Source organism: Procambarus clarkii, chromosome 45, assembly GCF_040958095.1.
Source record: "Procambarus clarkii isolate CNS0578487 chromosome 45, FALCON_Pclarkii_2.0, whole genome shotgun sequence".
In the NCBI taxonomy this organism is placed as follows: Eukaryota; Metazoa; Arthropoda; class Malacostraca; order Decapoda; family Cambaridae; genus Procambarus; species Procambarus clarkii.
This window is the reverse complement of record NC_091194.1, coordinates 28,931,338-28,948,202: the sequence shown is the minus strand read 5'-3', so window position 1 is coordinate 28,948,202 and position 16,865 is coordinate 28,931,338. Positions and strand designations below refer to the sequence as shown.

The window sequence follows — 16,865 nt, the reverse complement described above, 5'->3', positions numbered from 1 at the left end:
ACAATCAAATAACTAGTAAACAAAGAACTCATACTGAATATAATTGCCTATCAAAAAAGAAGAAAGTTAAAGATTAAAAAACAAAGCACTTAAGCTTACTTAAAGTGATCAATACAAGTAAAACTTATTAACTATCACATAGATAAAAGCTAAATCAAAAATTAATAAAATTACAAGAGCAATTTTATAACTACTAAAACAAACCATACTACTAAACTTACGCGAACTGATCAACTGGAGTGAAACGTGATAGTAAACACGTGGATACTAAACGCTATTACAAATATTAATATATAACGACTTCACATCTACCAAAAATGTATATAAAATGCAAGCAAAATAGGCGACATTAATAATAAAATATTAACCAAACTCTTATAAAACTCAAATATCAAACAAAACTAAATATTAAAAAATGTATTATATATCCTAAATAAAAAGATTAATATAATGTACAATGTCAAAACTTGAAATAAGTAAGAAAGGGCAAAGACATGGTAAACTAAACTAAATTATAATAAAATTAAAATGCCAGTATAAACTATAAATGAAATTACAGGGCCTACTGTGTACAACTGAACAGCCGAAAGGTTGCTATTTAACAGAGGCCGCAGCTCCCCTATATATAAGGATTGCGATTGGTACTTTTAATTAAAAACTGGCAAAGTTTCTGGTTCCACTATTAGAACCATTAACGCATAATGAATTTACTGTGAGAAATTCTCAGGATTTTGTAAAGGAACTTTTCTCTTTAAATTTTGAGTTCCCAACTATAATGGCGAGTTTCGATGTTGAATCCCCCTTTACTGTGCTTTACTAATATTCCTTTCTTGGAAACCATTGATATTTGTATAAATCAGTTATTTGCTGACACTAATTTAGTGTCTGGATTTTGTAGTAAAATATTCAGACGGTTGTTAGAATTAGCGGTTAAAGACTCTGTCTTTATGTTTAATAATATATATTATAAACAAATTGATGGAGTAGCAATTGGTTCTCCCTCAGGTCCTGCACTTGCTAATGCTTTTTTGAGTTTTCATGAGAAAAATTTACTTGATAAATGTCTTATGGACTTTAAACCAGTCTTGTACAGGATATATATAGATGACACATTTTTGTTATTTAAGGACCAATGTCACATTGAGAAATTTAGAGAGTATCATAATGCACAACATACACGTTTTACTGCAGAGTGTGAAGAGAATAATTCATTGTCGTTTCTTGATGTCAAAGTGAATAACCTTAATGGGTTCAACACTAATGTTTTTAGAAAACCAACTTTTACTGGTTTAGGTTTAATTTTAATTCTTTTGTTCCTGATATTTTTAAGAAAAATGCAATTAATACTCTACTGAATAGGGTCTTCGTTTTATGTTCAAATTGGAATAACTTTGATCAAGAAATTAATTTTCTTTTGATTTTTTTTTCAAATAATGGTTATCCTTTGCATATGGTTTATCCCTTTATAAGAAATTTTTTAAATAAGAAGTTTCACCCTTCCTGTAGGATTACTACAGTAGAAAGGGATATTAAATATATTAAATTACCATTTTATGGCACTATTAGTTTTTCTGTAAGGAGTCGATTGAGGAAACTTTTACAGCACTGTTATCCTCAAGTAGACTTTAGATTTATTTTTATCAACACAAATACCATAGACACTTATTTTAAATTTAAAGATAAAGTGCCTACCACCCTGTACTCTAGTGTCGTATATATGTATAATTGTTCCAGCTGTAATGCTCGATACATCGGAAGTTCCATTCGGAACTTTAAGATTAGGATAATTGAGCACTGGGGAGTATCTATTAGGACTGGATTACCATTATCTAAACCAGCATTTTCGTAGATTAGAAACCATTGATATGAGTTTAATCATTATCTGCTAGAATATGATTTTAAAATTCTGGACACTTGTATGAATGGCCAGTCAGATTTAAGAGTAATGGAATCCTTATATATGAGGGAGCTGCGATCTCTGTTAAATAGCAACCCTTCGGCTGTCAAATTGAACACTGTATAGTACACAGTAGGCCCTGTAATTTCATTTATAGTTTATACTGGCATTTTAATTTTATTATAATTTAGTTTACCATGTCTTTGCCCTTTCTTACTTATTTCAAGTTTTGACATTGTACATTATTATAATCTTTTTATTTAGGATATATAATATATTTTTTAGTATCTAGTTTTGTTTGATATTTGAATTTTAATAAGATTTGGTTAGAATTTTATAATTGTCGCCTATTTAGCTTGCATTTTATATAATTTTTTTGTAGATGTAAAGTCATTATATTAATATTTGTAATAGCGTTTAGCATCCATATGTTAACTATCAAGTTTCTCTTCAGTTCATCACTTTGTGTAAGTTGACCAGACCACACACTAGAAGATGAATGGTCGACGATGTTTCGCTCCGTCCTGGACCATTTTCAAGTTGATATATATATCGACTTGAGAATGGCCCCACACTTCTAGTGTGTGGTCTGGTCAACTTACTTTAGCCACGTTATTGTGACTCATCGCCTGCACTTTGTGTAAGTTTAATAGTACAGTTCGTCTTAGTAGTTATAAAATTCCTCTTGTAATTTTTGATTTAGCTTTTATCTATGTGATAGTTAATAAGATTTACTTGTATTGATCACTTTAAGTAAGTTTAAGTGCTTTGTTTTTTAATCTTTTCCTTTCTTCTTTTTTTGATAGGGAATTATATTCAGTATGAGTTCTTTGCTTACTAGTTATTTGATTGTGATTTCTGTTTTTTCTTTTAGATCTGATGATGAATACGAGAAAGAAGTATTCGAAACGTTATGCATTTTTAAGTAAAGAATCCGAAAAAAGATGTTCAGTTTATCTATGGTTTACCTATTCATATTAAAATTAAGATATATATATATATATATATATATATATATATATATATATATATATATATATATATATATATATATATATATATATATATATATATATATATATATATTTATATATATTAGTATATTTTGGTAGCAGTCTTTCCTGTAGACATATATTATTAAATATGACCGAAAAAGTAAGATTAATAATTCTAACACGAATTTTCTCAATCTTTCGTACATTACGCTTCACTGTTGGAGGTAAATCAAAAATTAATTCTCCAAAATTCATTTTTATTTCTAGTCTGACGCGACACGGGCGCGTTTCGTAAAACTTATTACATTTTCAAAGACTTTAGTTCACAAATACACAACTGAATAGAACTTACGTATCTCCGATTTTATATCTACATTTGAGTGAGGTGGGAGGGGTGATGTGGCATTAACACAAGACAGAACAAGAGGGGATATTAATAGGGTATTAAAAGTATCAACACAAGACAGAACACAAACAATGGGTATTGAATAGAAGTGTTTGTAGAAAGCCTATTGGTCCATATTTCTTGATGCTTCTATATTGGAGCGGAGTCTTGAGGTGGGTAGAATATAGTTGTGCAATAATTGGCTGTTGATTGCTGGTGTTGACTTCTTGATGTGTAGTGCCTCGCAAACGTCAAGCCGCCTGCTATCGCTGTATCTATCGATGATTTCTGTGTTGTTTACTAGGATTTCTCTGGCGATGGTTTGGTTGTGGGAAGAGATTATATGTTCCTTAATGGAGCCCTGTTGCTTATGCATCGTTAAACGCCTAGAAAGAGATGTTGTTGTCTTGCCTATATACTGGGTTTTTTGGAGCTTACAGTCCCCAAGTGGGCATTTGAAGGCATAGACAACGTTAGTCTCTTTTAAAGCGTTCTGTTTTGTGTCTGGAGAGTTTCTCATGAGTAGGCTGGCCGTTTTTCTGGTTTTATAGTAAATCGTCAGTTGTATCCTCTGATTTTTGTCTGTAGGGATAACGTTTCTATTAACAATATCTTTCAGGACCCTTTCCTCCGTTTTATGAGCTGTGGAAAAGAAGTTCCTGTAAAATAGTCTAATAGGGGGTATAGGTGTTGTGTTAGTTGTCTCTTCAGAGGTTGCATGGCTTTTCACTTTCCTTCTTATGATGTCTTCGACGAAACCATTGGAGAAGCCGTTATTGACTAGGACCTGCCTTACCCTACAGAGTTCTTCGTCGACTTGCTTCCATTCTGAGCTGTGGCTGAGTGCACGGTCGACATATGCGTTAACAACACTCCTCTTGTACCTGTCAGGGCAGTCGCTGTTGGCATTTAGGCACATTCCTATGTTTGTTTCCTTAGTGTAGACTGCAGTGTGGAAACCTCCGCCCTTTTCCATGACTGTTACATCTAGAAAGGGCAGCTTCCCATCCTTTTCCATCTCGTAAGTGAAACGCAGCACGGAACTCTGCTCAAATGCCTCCTTCAGCTCCTGCAGATGTCTGACATCAGGTACCTGTGTAAAAATGTCGTCAACATACCTGCAGTATATGGCCGGTTTCAAGTTCATGTCGACTAAGACTTTTTGCTCGATGGTACCCATGTAGAAGTTTGCAAACAGGACACCTAGGGGAGAACCCATGGCGACCCCATCTACTTGCTTATACATGTGCCCATCCGGGCTCAAGAAGAGTGCCTCTTTAGTACAAGCTTGGAGTAGTTTCCTCAGAATATTTTCTGGTATGTCAAGATATGTTCTTGTATGTCTGGTCTCCCTATGGCGCTTAGTCCAAAACTGGAACCGTGAACACAGCCACCGCCCGTCAGCCGATGTCACACATATTCACTAGGAAACCTGGACTCTCTCTCATAAACTGTTCAGTAGACTGTCTGTGTACTCTATCCCATTCTTGCAACCCTGTTAATACAATCAAGTGACTTGGCTCATGATACTGCTGAAGAAATCCCTCAAGAAAGTAAGGACCAGTCGTCACCGTTCCTCCTCGCATCAAGTCAAGAATCTACACTAAGGAAATCTACACTAAGGAAACAAACATAGGAATGTGCCTAAATGCCAACAGCGACTGCCCTGACAGGTACAAGAGGAGTGTTGTTAACGCATACGTCGACCGTGCTCTCAGCCACAGCTCAGAATGGAAGCAAGTCGACGAAGAACTCTGTAGGGTAAGGCAGGTTCTAGTCAATAACGGCTTCTCCAATGGTTTCATCGAAGACATCATAAGAAGGAAAGTGAAAAGCCATGCAACCTCTGAAGAGACAACTAACACAACACCTATACCCCCTATTAGACTATTTTACAGGAACTTCTTTTCCACAGCTCATAAAACGGAGGAAAGGGTCCTGAAAGATATTGTTAATAGGAACGTTATCCCTACAGACAAAAATCAGAGGATACAACTGACGATTTACTATAAAACCAGAAAAACGGCCAGCCTACTCATGAGAAACTCTCCAGACACAAAACAGAACGCTTTAAAAGAGACTAACGTCGTCTATGCCTTCAAATGCCCACTTGGGGACTGTAAGCTCCAAAAAACCCAGTATATAGGCAAGACAACAACATCTCTTTCTAGGCGTTTAACGATGCATAAGCAACAGGGCTCCATTAAGGAACATATAATCTCTTCCCATAACCAAACCATCGCCAGAGAAATCCTAGTAAACAACACAGAAATCATCGATAGATACAGCGATAGCAGGCGGCTTGACGTTTGCGAGGCACTACACATCAAGAAGTCAACACCAGCAATCAACAGCCAATTATTGCACAACTATATTCTACCCACCTCAAGACTCCGCTCCAATATAGAAGCATCAAGAAATATGGACCAATAGGCTTTCTACAAACACTTCTATTCAATACCCATTGTTTCGTGTTCTGTCTTGTGTTGATACTTTTAATACCCTATTAATATCCCCTCATGTTCTGTCTTGTGTTAATGCCACATCACTATATGCCACGTCATCCCTCCCACCTCACTCAAAATGTAGATATAATAGCAGAGATACGTAAGTTCTAATCAGTTGTGTATTTGTGAAGTCTTTGAAAATGTAATAAGTTTTACGAAACGCGCCCGTGTCGCGTCAGACTAGAAATAAAAATGAATTTTGGAGAAGTGATTTTTGATTTACCTCCAACAGTGAAGCGTAATGTACGAAAGATTGAGAAAATTCGTGTTAGAATTATTAATCTTACTTTTTCGGTCATATTTAATAATATATGTCTACAGGAAAGACTGCTACCAAAATATACTAATATATATATATATATATATATATATATATATATATATATATATATATATATATATATATATATATATATATGCAAACAAGCCTGAATGGTCCCCAGGACTATATACAACTGAAAACTCACACCCCAGAAGTGACTCGAACCCATACTCCCACAACTGGTATGTACAGGGACGCCTTAATCCGCTTGACCATCACGACCGGACATAAGGAAGTGATAGCCGAGGCTATATGAACCACTTCCCCGCCGGCACTCGGATGGTAATCTTGGGCATAGCATTTTATCAAATCACCTCATTCTTTGGGGCACACGTGAGGAACACAAATGCAAACAAGCCTGAATGGTCCCCAGGACTATATACAACTGAAAACTCACACCCCAGAAGTGACTCGAACCCATACTCCCACAACTGGTATGTACAGGGACGCCTTAATCCGCTTGACCATCACGACCGGACATAAGGAAGTGATAGCCGAGGCTATATGAACCACTTCCCCGCCGGCACTCGGATGGTAATCTTGGGCATAGCATTTTATCAAATCACCTCATTCTTTGGGGCACACGTGAGGAACACAAATGCAAACAAGCCTGAATGGTCCCCAGGACTATATACAACTGAAAACTCACACCCCAGAAGTGACTCGAACCCATACTCCCACAACTGGTATGTACAGGGACGCCTTAATCAGCTTGACCAGTTGCGGGAGTATGGGTTCGAGTCACTTCTGGGGTGTGAGTTTTCAGTTGTATATAGTCCTGGGGACCATTCAGGCTTGTTTGCATTTGTGTTCCTCACGTGTGCCCCAAAGAATGAGGTGATTTGATAAAATGCTATGCCCAAGATTACCATCCGAGTGCCGGCGGGGAAGTGGTTCATATAGCCTCGGCTATCACTTCCTTATGTCCGGTCGTGATGGTCAAGCGGATTAAGGCGTCCCTGTACATACCAGTTGTGGGAGTATGGGTTCGAGTCACTTCTGGGGTGTGAGTTTTCAGTTGTATATAGTCCTGGGGACCATTCAGGCTTGTTTGCATTTGTGTTCCTCACGTGTGCCCCAAAGAATGAGGTGATTTGATAAAATGCTATGCCCAAGATTACCATCCGAGTGCCGGCGGGGAAGTGGTTCCTATAGCCTCGGCTATCACTTCCTTATGTCCGGTCGTGATGGTCAAGCGGATTAAGGCGTCCCTGTACATACCAGTTGTGGGAGTATGGGTTCGAGTCACTTCTGGGGTGTGAGTTTTCAGTTGTATATAGTCCTGGGGACCATTCAGGCTTGTTTGCATTTGTGTTCCTCACGTGTGCCCCAAAGAATGAGGTGATTTGATAAAATGCTATGCCCAAGATTACCATCCGAGTGCCGGCGGGGAAGTGGTTCATATAGCCTCGGCTATCACTTCCTTATGTCCGGTCGTGATGGTCAAGCGGATTAAGGCGTCCCTGTACATACCAGTTGTGGGAGTATGGGTTCGAGTCACTTCTGGGGTGTGAGTTTTCAGTTGTATATAGTCCTGGGGACCATTCAGGCTTGTTTGCATTTGTGTTCCTCACGTGTGCCCCAAAGAATGAGGTGATTTGATAAAATGCTATGCCCAAGATTACCATCCGAGTGCCGGCGGGGAAGTGGTTCATATAGCCTCGGCTATCACTTCCTTATGTCCGGTCGTGATGGTCAAGCGGATTAAGGCGTCCCTGTACATACCAGTTGTGGGAGTATGGGTTCGAGTCACTTCTGGGGTGTGAGTTTTCAGTTATATATATATATATATATATATATATATATATATATATATATATATATATATATATATATATATATATATATATATATATATATATATATATATATATATATATATTAGTATATTTTGGTAGCAGTCTTTCCTGTAGACATATATTATTAAATATGACCGAAAAAGTAAGATTAATAATTCTAACACGAATTTTCTCAATCTTTCGTACATTTCTTTTCACTGTTGGAGGTAAATCAAAAATCAATTCTCCAAAATTCATTTTTATTTCTAGTCTGAGGCGACACGAGCGCGTTTCGTAAAACTTATTACATTTTCAAAGACTTTAGTTTACAAATACACAACTGAATAGAACTTACGCATCTCCGATTTCGTTTATATCTACATTTGAGTGAGGTGGATGGGGTGAGGTGGCATTAATAGGGTATTAATTTCATCAACATGAAATGAAATGATGAAATTAATACCCTATTAATGCCACCTCACCCCATCCACAAAGGTGGATGGGGTGAGGTGGCATTAAAGTAAAATTAACTAAAAAACTAAAAAAATTAAAGTCTTTGAAAATCTTTGAACACCCCTAAAGTCTTTGAAAATGTAATAAGTTTTACGAAACGCGCTCGTGTCGCGTCAGACTAGAAATAAAAATGAATTTTGGAGAATTGATTTTTGATTTACCTCCAACAGTGAAAAGAAATGTACGAAAGATTGAGAAAATTCGCGTTAGAATTATTAATCTTACTTTTTCAGTCATATTTAATAATATATATATATATATATATATATATATATATATATATATATATATATATATATATATATATATATATATATATATATATATATATATATATATTTAATTAAACCAAGTAATAAATCAACATAGATACTTCTGCACACAAATACTAGTTAACCACAGATGTACATTTACAAGCAATAACAAAATATCAGATATGATTATTTTTGGAACAAAATAATACAATTTTATTAAGAAAAAAACTATTACACCTTACTAGTAAGATTCGAACATCGATATATATGCTGCTATCCCGGTGAACGTCAAGTCCACTTCAGGGCTGGTGACGGGGAAAATGCGTACGATGCCCACAAACGGTGGGCGGGGCGTAATGCGCTTCAACACCATCCGGGCAAGACCTCTTGCCTGGAAATTTGATCATAAAAGAACAATCATTTGCAACCTGAAATTTATAAGTCAGAGAATAAGTCAGAGATTTAAATCAGTTCATTAGTTTTCAGTTTTATTTTCTGGGATAAATTATTTCTGGGGAATGTCTTCAATGAATAAAAATTTGACAAATATTAACCAAACTTTTCAATATGTTGGGTATTATGTAGGTTATGTTGTCAGATATACTCATAAATTGTTAAGCAATTAAAATTGAATAAATAACGAAATGTATTTATACCTTAATCAATAATCGAAGCAATATAAGAAGACATTGGAATAATAAGAAATAAAGTGTAAGAAAATGTATGATAATTAAAGGAAATAACAGAAAGCATATCAGTCTTTGTGAGTTTAAATCATCTATTAAAAACTGTTAAACTTTTAGAATTATTTAATGAACATTTATGTATAAAAATAACAATGGCCAAGATTCCCTAACGCATCTATAACTATAAAAGGAAGATATCTGCCATTTTGGCTGTCCAAGTTGAAGGCAAGACACTTGCAGCTAGCTTTCATGTTGGTGTGGGCTGTATAATTTACTGTCTAGGGGATTAAGGCTCTTTCTTGAGCCAAATGGAATTCACGGAGTATGGAAAACAACAGAGTACACATATGACAAAGATTTATATTAATAAGACACACGATATATTACATGGCACAAATCTCCTCCTTACAACTCAAGGTCAATCCGAAGGTAACAACATTAAATAATAATCACCCAAACCGGCTCTGGTCTCCCTATGGCGCTTAGTCCAAAACTGGAACCGTGAACACAGCCACCGCCCGTCAGCCGATGTCACACATATTCACTAGGAAACCTGGACTCTCTCTCATAAACTGTTCAGTAGACTGTCTGTGTACTCTATCCCATTCTTGCAACCCTGTTAATACAATCAAGTGACTTGGCTCATGATACTGCTGAAGAAATCCCTCAAGAAAGTAAGGACCAGTCGTCACCGTTCCTCCTCGCATCAAGTCAAGATGGCGTCCGTCCCTGTTGCGTCATCTCATCATTACTCAATTCTTTAACATTTCTAATCAAACCCTTTATTGACCTCATTTACCATATTCCTCATGCAGGCTTTTTTGATTCGGTCCATTTTTCCTTCACTTAGATTTGTTATTCCAATATACGTTATTTCTAAACAATCTCCAGCTCAGATGGTACTACTTTGCTGGCAAGGTACCGCGGCCACCCCTTCCTCATTACGCCCACCTCTCCTAACACACACACCCTTCTATCTATACATCCCTCCCTCCATATACTCTTGCCTCATTTCACCCACCAATACACCACCCACCTCTCCCTCTATACACACCTCCCTCCATTCAATATTCCCTACATAAACCCCCACCCTATTTGCGCCCCTCTCTCCATACACCCATACATCCCTATATACATATATACATAGCTAATAAAGCAAAGCTAATCCAAACAGTTTTACAGATACATCAGGAGGAAAACATCAGTGAAGTAACAGACAATAACAACTGAGATTAGGGATGAACAGGTTCACTGGGAATTGCAAGGAGGTTTGCAAGGACCGCTACAAATGATTCCAGAAGGTCAACACAATAAAGAAAGAAGAAGTTTCTAAACTTAGAAAGGGGGCATCAAACCAGGCACCACTGAGGAAAATTGAGAATACCAGTGGTGAGATAAGGAAGCATTTGATTGAACAGTATGTGACAAAAGCTGTAGACCCCGAGGTTCACCGTGGATTCTGAAAGAGGGAGCTGAAGAAAGTGCTTTTCACTTTAAATGGTGTTTAACAGGTCATTGAGAACAGAACATACCGAAAAGTTGGAAGACAATTATTGTAGTCTTGATATGCAAGAAGGGAGACATGCGGAATGTACTAAACTACAGGCCAACCTTCAACTTGCATACCATGAAAGGTTTTGGAGAAGATTGGAAGAAAACCATAGTAGGACATCTTGAGAGAAGGAACTTTATAACATATCACCAGCATGGGTTCAGGGTTGGCAAAATGTGCCTAACAGATTTAATAGAATTCCATGACTAGGTGAGAGAAATTAGACAAGAAAGAAAAGGGTGGAAAAACGATCATTACGGTCACGGGTTTGCAGCCAGGAGCCGTTACAGCCAAACACGTCTCTGGTTGCTCCTCACCTCAGAGAGCTCCTAAGCCAACCAGATAGTGAGGGAACGTACTTTCGTCGGCCACACCCTGTTGAGGGAGGGTCAGCTGTATCGCCTCGGCTTAGCCCTTCTCATTGGTACTAGCCACTCGGTACTATGGTATACAGGGTGAAGGCTCGGTTCCAGAGGAACCACTCGTTCACTTGGAGCAAACTGTTCCAGGTATTTAACATCACAACCAACACCACACATAACGACATCCAAAAGGACGCTGAAGGTGTTGTCCTCTACTATTCTACCTGACGACGACCTGGAACGACTGGTCTTACCTATCAACATGTCCGCACTTTACGACGCGGACATACTCCTCACCCAGCCACGTCGCTATCAGGCTGCAAAGACCAGCTTCGCCAGGAGAGTCAGCTTGTGGATCACCGATCACGAGGTGGAAAAAATTCTGGCCAGCATCACCTCGGAAAACTCTACAATGATGGCTGGTTCAGCCATCTAGCGACAACGACCTGCACTCCACCTTAAAAGTGACTCACCACAGCTGCTGAAGTGGACCTTGCCCCCACCAGTGGATTTCAGTGTTTTGGCCTCACCATACCACCTGCTTGTGTGCATAAGGAACGCTGTTACGAGGAAAGTCAGCGTTTCAAGTGCTACGAGTACTCTCATTAGACCAGAAAGTGCCTGCAGAGTAATTGATTATAAGTGCAGTGTCTGTGCACAATTATTACCAATGTACCGCCTGATTTCAATGATGTGTTGTGTGCGGCGGTGACCATATGGCTATGTCACATCTATGTCCCAAACGTCAGGATGAAATTCTGACGATAATCGACGCCAGACAAGCCTTCACAACTCGCCATGCACCATCAACCTTAGACGTTCAAACCGCCATTTTTCCGGTGTTTACGGGAGGAGGAGCCACCGTGCAGCAGCCCAGCCAATGGGGACCCAACTCCCAGCCAATGGGTGTGGAACATTTGGGGTTTGACTCTATTTATTTAAATATTAATGCAATGAAATTCTATTACGAAGGACCACCCGCTTTTATAGTAAAGAGGGAAACTAAGAAAATATGATCATTAGAAAATTCCTAGATGAACCAGTGACTATGGATAAAATACTAGAGAATATGATCACTTATATAATTAATGGGCTGTATAATTAACTGAATCAAAGCCTCAAACACCTACATTGGGGGGTTATTACTGGAACTTCATATACGTCCAGGAACTAGTGTGGTTCGTGCACCAGTTCATTATGCAATAATCTAATCCTATGACCAATTATAGAATCATTGTATTTGTCACCAATAAAAACATAGATTATAACATGAGAAATTAATAATTATAATAAACACATGTCAATCCAAAGAAAACAATGCTCTGCATGAATAATACTACAGATAATGGAATGTAAGGAATACGGAAAGGGTCTTAGCTTGAAGACGATTTCCAAGAAGTCGGTTACGACTCATCCTCGGAATCTCCTGGACTCATCATGGAACACTGGGAGATGATTAACACGGGAAATGACAGCTCGGAGAATTCTTCACACACGCTGTAAATCAAATTATATTCAGTAGCAACAGATAAAGCTGCTAGACATCTATGTTCAAGAAAATTAAATTAAATAATGAAGGTAAATAATAACCTGTGGTTTTTTATAGTCGCTCTGCATAACGGCAAGCTACCCAGCTATAACCCCCTCCTAGATGATGCATCAAATGGGAATAAAGGTACTTAGCTAATAGGGCACTGTGTAAGTTAAGGCTTGCCGAAGTTCGCGTCCTAGGTTCAGGCGTCGTTGTAACGAACACGTGGTGTCTAGCCTAGCCTAGATGTTGACGCGCTTCACTGGCCGGTCACGTTGGGCTACACGGAACCAAATTTAACAGGTTCCTGGCTGAATGTCAAATTAAATCTCTTGACAATTCAACACGTTGTGTAAAATGACACTGACACCAGCTAAGTTATTGTCTGCAAAGGTTCTTCACACCTCACAGTGGCGACTTTCATCTGGAGCTCTTGGTGGCGTCTACCCTGGTGGCTTGGGTAATGGCGTCTCTCTCCGAGCGCGTCGCCTCGTGTACTAGCGTCTCCCCTGCCCCGCTTCGCGTCCCGCGTTTGATACACAAATTATTTACTACGAATATTATCATTTCTCGCAGTTGTGATTGAAATGCTCGGATAAGGACGGGTTTATTATTCAGAGGAGTTAAATATTATTATTTGCCCGTTTTACGATGGTAAACGAGCAATGGAGATGAATTAAAGTCTCTCCAGGGCATTCACGCGTGACGTTAAATTTATTAACAGATAACAGTTATAACTATAAACGCTCTATTTGGCATTAGTTGGGGATCAGTTTATCTGTAATTAATTATCACACAGAACACCGTTATTTTATAGAGAATCAAATTCAATTCTCAGACACACTGGATATAGTTGTGTTTATTATAATGGAATCTGACGCAATACTGGCGTCTGGTGACGTAAGAATTCTAGCCTTATTGTACAGATGTAATTATTAGTACATGTGAACTCTACGTTTGGTTAATTTTAATTACTACAATGATTAGTAGATTTAGTAATAATTAATGATAATACAACAGTGTTGTATTTAGTGTTGGAAATTTCCAACAATGGGGACCCAGCCACTCACCGACCCAGCCATCGCCACAACCTTACTCCGGCCAATGACTAACCCAGCCTTCACCACAGCAGTTGCCGGGTACTACTACTGACCATAGCAATATATATGCTTTAACATTTCTTGCTGACAATATTGCTAGCTCCAACAACCAGGAATTTGTGAGGATTATTTTTGTACCCTATGCTGCGAATGACCTCCCGACCTTTACCGTACCTGAGGAAGTCTTCCCCACGTCTCCACAGTTCGTTACTGTGCTGATGTAACCTAACTCCACCCTGAACTTATTGACCCTGACTACTATGTTAAGTATCCGAAATACGCCGCCAAGATGCAGGAGAAAATTTAAACACTCTGGAAAACGGAGTCATCGACCCACCAAAGCCAGACCGATCTGATCTACCAAGCATCCACGGACTACTGTACCAGCTCTCGACCCTTCAGACTCATTGTCGAATGAGGATGTTTCTGTGGGAACAACGTCTCCTGTATCGAAGCTGAAATCCAGTACTAAGGACTTCCATCTCGACAGCTCTCCTTTCATACTGAACGACAATGCTGCTGTGTCGACAAAATGCAAGTCCGCCACCAGCAAGAAGAACAAGACCAATAAGACCGATGTCCTTGCCAAGAACAACCAAGGCAGAAGACAGAGGTCAGGAGAATAAAGAACCGGATTGGTGACACACTTCTCAACTCTCACATCTAGCTAGCTGCTCGAGAGCGCAGCCCCTGTGCTGATACTGCCCATGCCTAAAACTCACCACTCAGCCGAACACTCACCACTCAGTCCATACAAGCTCTAAACCACGGTGGATGGGCCACCAATCTATCCTTCTCTCCTCAGTCTCGTCTTCCATTTCTTGCTGAAGTTTTCTGCATCTATGCCCCATTTTTCAGTCCCCTGCTCTCCAGCTCTATGGGCATCGCCAATTCAATTGAAGAGAATGGTGAGCAGACGGCATGTTTTTGTATTGCTAGAAAGCCTTTGACACAATACCCCGTAGGAGACTAGTGCATAAGATGGAGATGAAGACAGAAATAACAGGGTAGGTACTCCATTAGTATAGGAATACTTGAACTTTAGGTCTCAGATTGTTGATATGTTACTTATGGAGTTCCAAAAGTTTTAGTTCTTGTTCCAAACCTGTTTCTCATATATGTGAACGATCTTCCATTTACCATTGAGAAAACAAAATACACCATTGCTTAGGGCTGAAGAGCTCTGGACTAAGGTCCGACGAAACAGTCGATTGTCCCCAATAAGCATTTTCCCGACATCACCTCCAACAAGGCTGGAAGCTTGTAGGGTTGAAATCCTGGCTCGATGCAGTATTTTGGCTTAGAAAGTGATAATAGATTGGACTGGGGTCCTTTTGGATTGAAAGCCTGATCTAGGTTCCTCTCTTGGGGGAAACACTGTTTCGACTTCCTCCACTTCTACATGAAAAATAAGTAAAAAAAGAAAAAACTAAAATTACACCTGTTTTTTCTTGACCGAAAAACATTTTCATATTACTTTTTTTCATGTGTGTTTCTTTTGTTTTCCATGTACAGGTGGTGAGCTATGAGTGTAGAAGCCTCACAACAAGGTAACATGGAAACAGACGAAAGTAGGACCAAACGAACTCGCGAACTCTCGCCAAACCAACCATCAAAAGTTATGAAGACAACTTTTCTCGCTCCAACAACCTTAGAACTCCTCCCGGAATCTTTGACTGAGTCACTACCAGACTCGTTCCCAGCTACAAAAGAAGATATTTGGTTCGCGGCCACAACAGAAGCGCTGTGCACCTACGAGCAGCGACAAGAACTCCCTGAACACTCCTTACAGGGGGGGGGGGGGGTATGGAGAAACAGACGAGTCTGGTGAGGCCCAGGTGCTAAAATCTTTGCATATTTTTCTTTCTTCCCAAACCAAGATGATTTTTTTTAGGTAACAGACCTCACATCGATGGTATACGAAATCATGAAAAGGGAAAAAATATACCCAGTAGAACGTTACTTCACCCCAGAAGAAATAGACCTGGTCTACCTTTTTAAACCAATCTTCACAAAAATAGCCTACCTGAATGACAAAATCACCTACATATATACAAAATCATCTACCATACACCCCTTTGTCTATACATCCCTCCATTTTTCCGGTGTTTACGGGAGGAGGAGCCACCGTGCAGCAGCCCAGCCAATGGGGACCCAACTCCCAGCCAATGGGGACCCAGCCACTCACCGACCCAGCCATCGCCACAACCTTACTCCGGCCAATGACTAACCCAGCCTTCACCACAGCAGTTGCCGGGTACTACTACTGACCATAGCAATATATATGCTTTAACATTTCTTGCTGACAATATTGCTGGCTCCAACAACCAGGAATTTGTGAGGATTATTTTTGTACCCTATGCTGCGAATGACCTCCCGACCTTTACCGTACCTGAGGAAGTCTTCCCCACGTCTCCACAGTTCGTTACTGTGCTGATGTAACCTAACTACACATCTCTGTCCATACACTCATCTGTCCATACACCCCTTTTTACATCTGATAAAAACTATACAATGTTCAGATATCAGTAAACACAATGCTGTTCAAGATGTTCACAGCGCCAGCCACAGGACACTGCCGTTGTTCTGTCCATTTAGGAATCTTCAACGGACTTCTCATGTTCTTTTACAAAATAAACTTTTGGAAATATATTCATTTACATCATTTAGTGACCAGGATTCTGATAATAGCAGCATTGTGGTGGGAATTAGTGATATGCGTTGTATGGTGGGAGGTTGAATCTTGGTGAGGAGTGAGGGAGAGGTGGTGTCGTCTGCTGACTCTGTGTGGCGACCTCTGTTATTGTTTGGAGACCTGAACTCGCTATACCGGCTTAGTGGTTTGCTATGGTGAACAAAACATGTAGTTATGTATATATAAAGTGTGTTTATAGTGTAATAACCTTGAAAGGAGTATGTTGGGAGGAGCCATTTTGGTGAGGGATGTATTGGTGAGGGAGGGAGTAAGGCTGTTGTTTGCTGG

General features: G+C 39.2%; 1 protein-coding gene across 1 annotated transcript in view; it reads right to left on the bottom strand.

Moving 5' to 3' along the window:
* The window catches only part of LOC138350322 (extended synaptotagmin-3-like), a 319,761-nt gene that overhangs the window by 156,678 nt on the left and 146,218 nt on the right, over window positions 1–16,865 (bottom strand). The window contains exon 5 of the mRNA XM_069300945.1: window positions 8,894–9,042. Within this exon, the coding sequence (XP_069157046.1) occupies window positions 8,894–9,042 (149 nt within the window). The remainder of the gene's footprint in view (window positions 1–8,893; window positions 9,043–16,865) is intronic.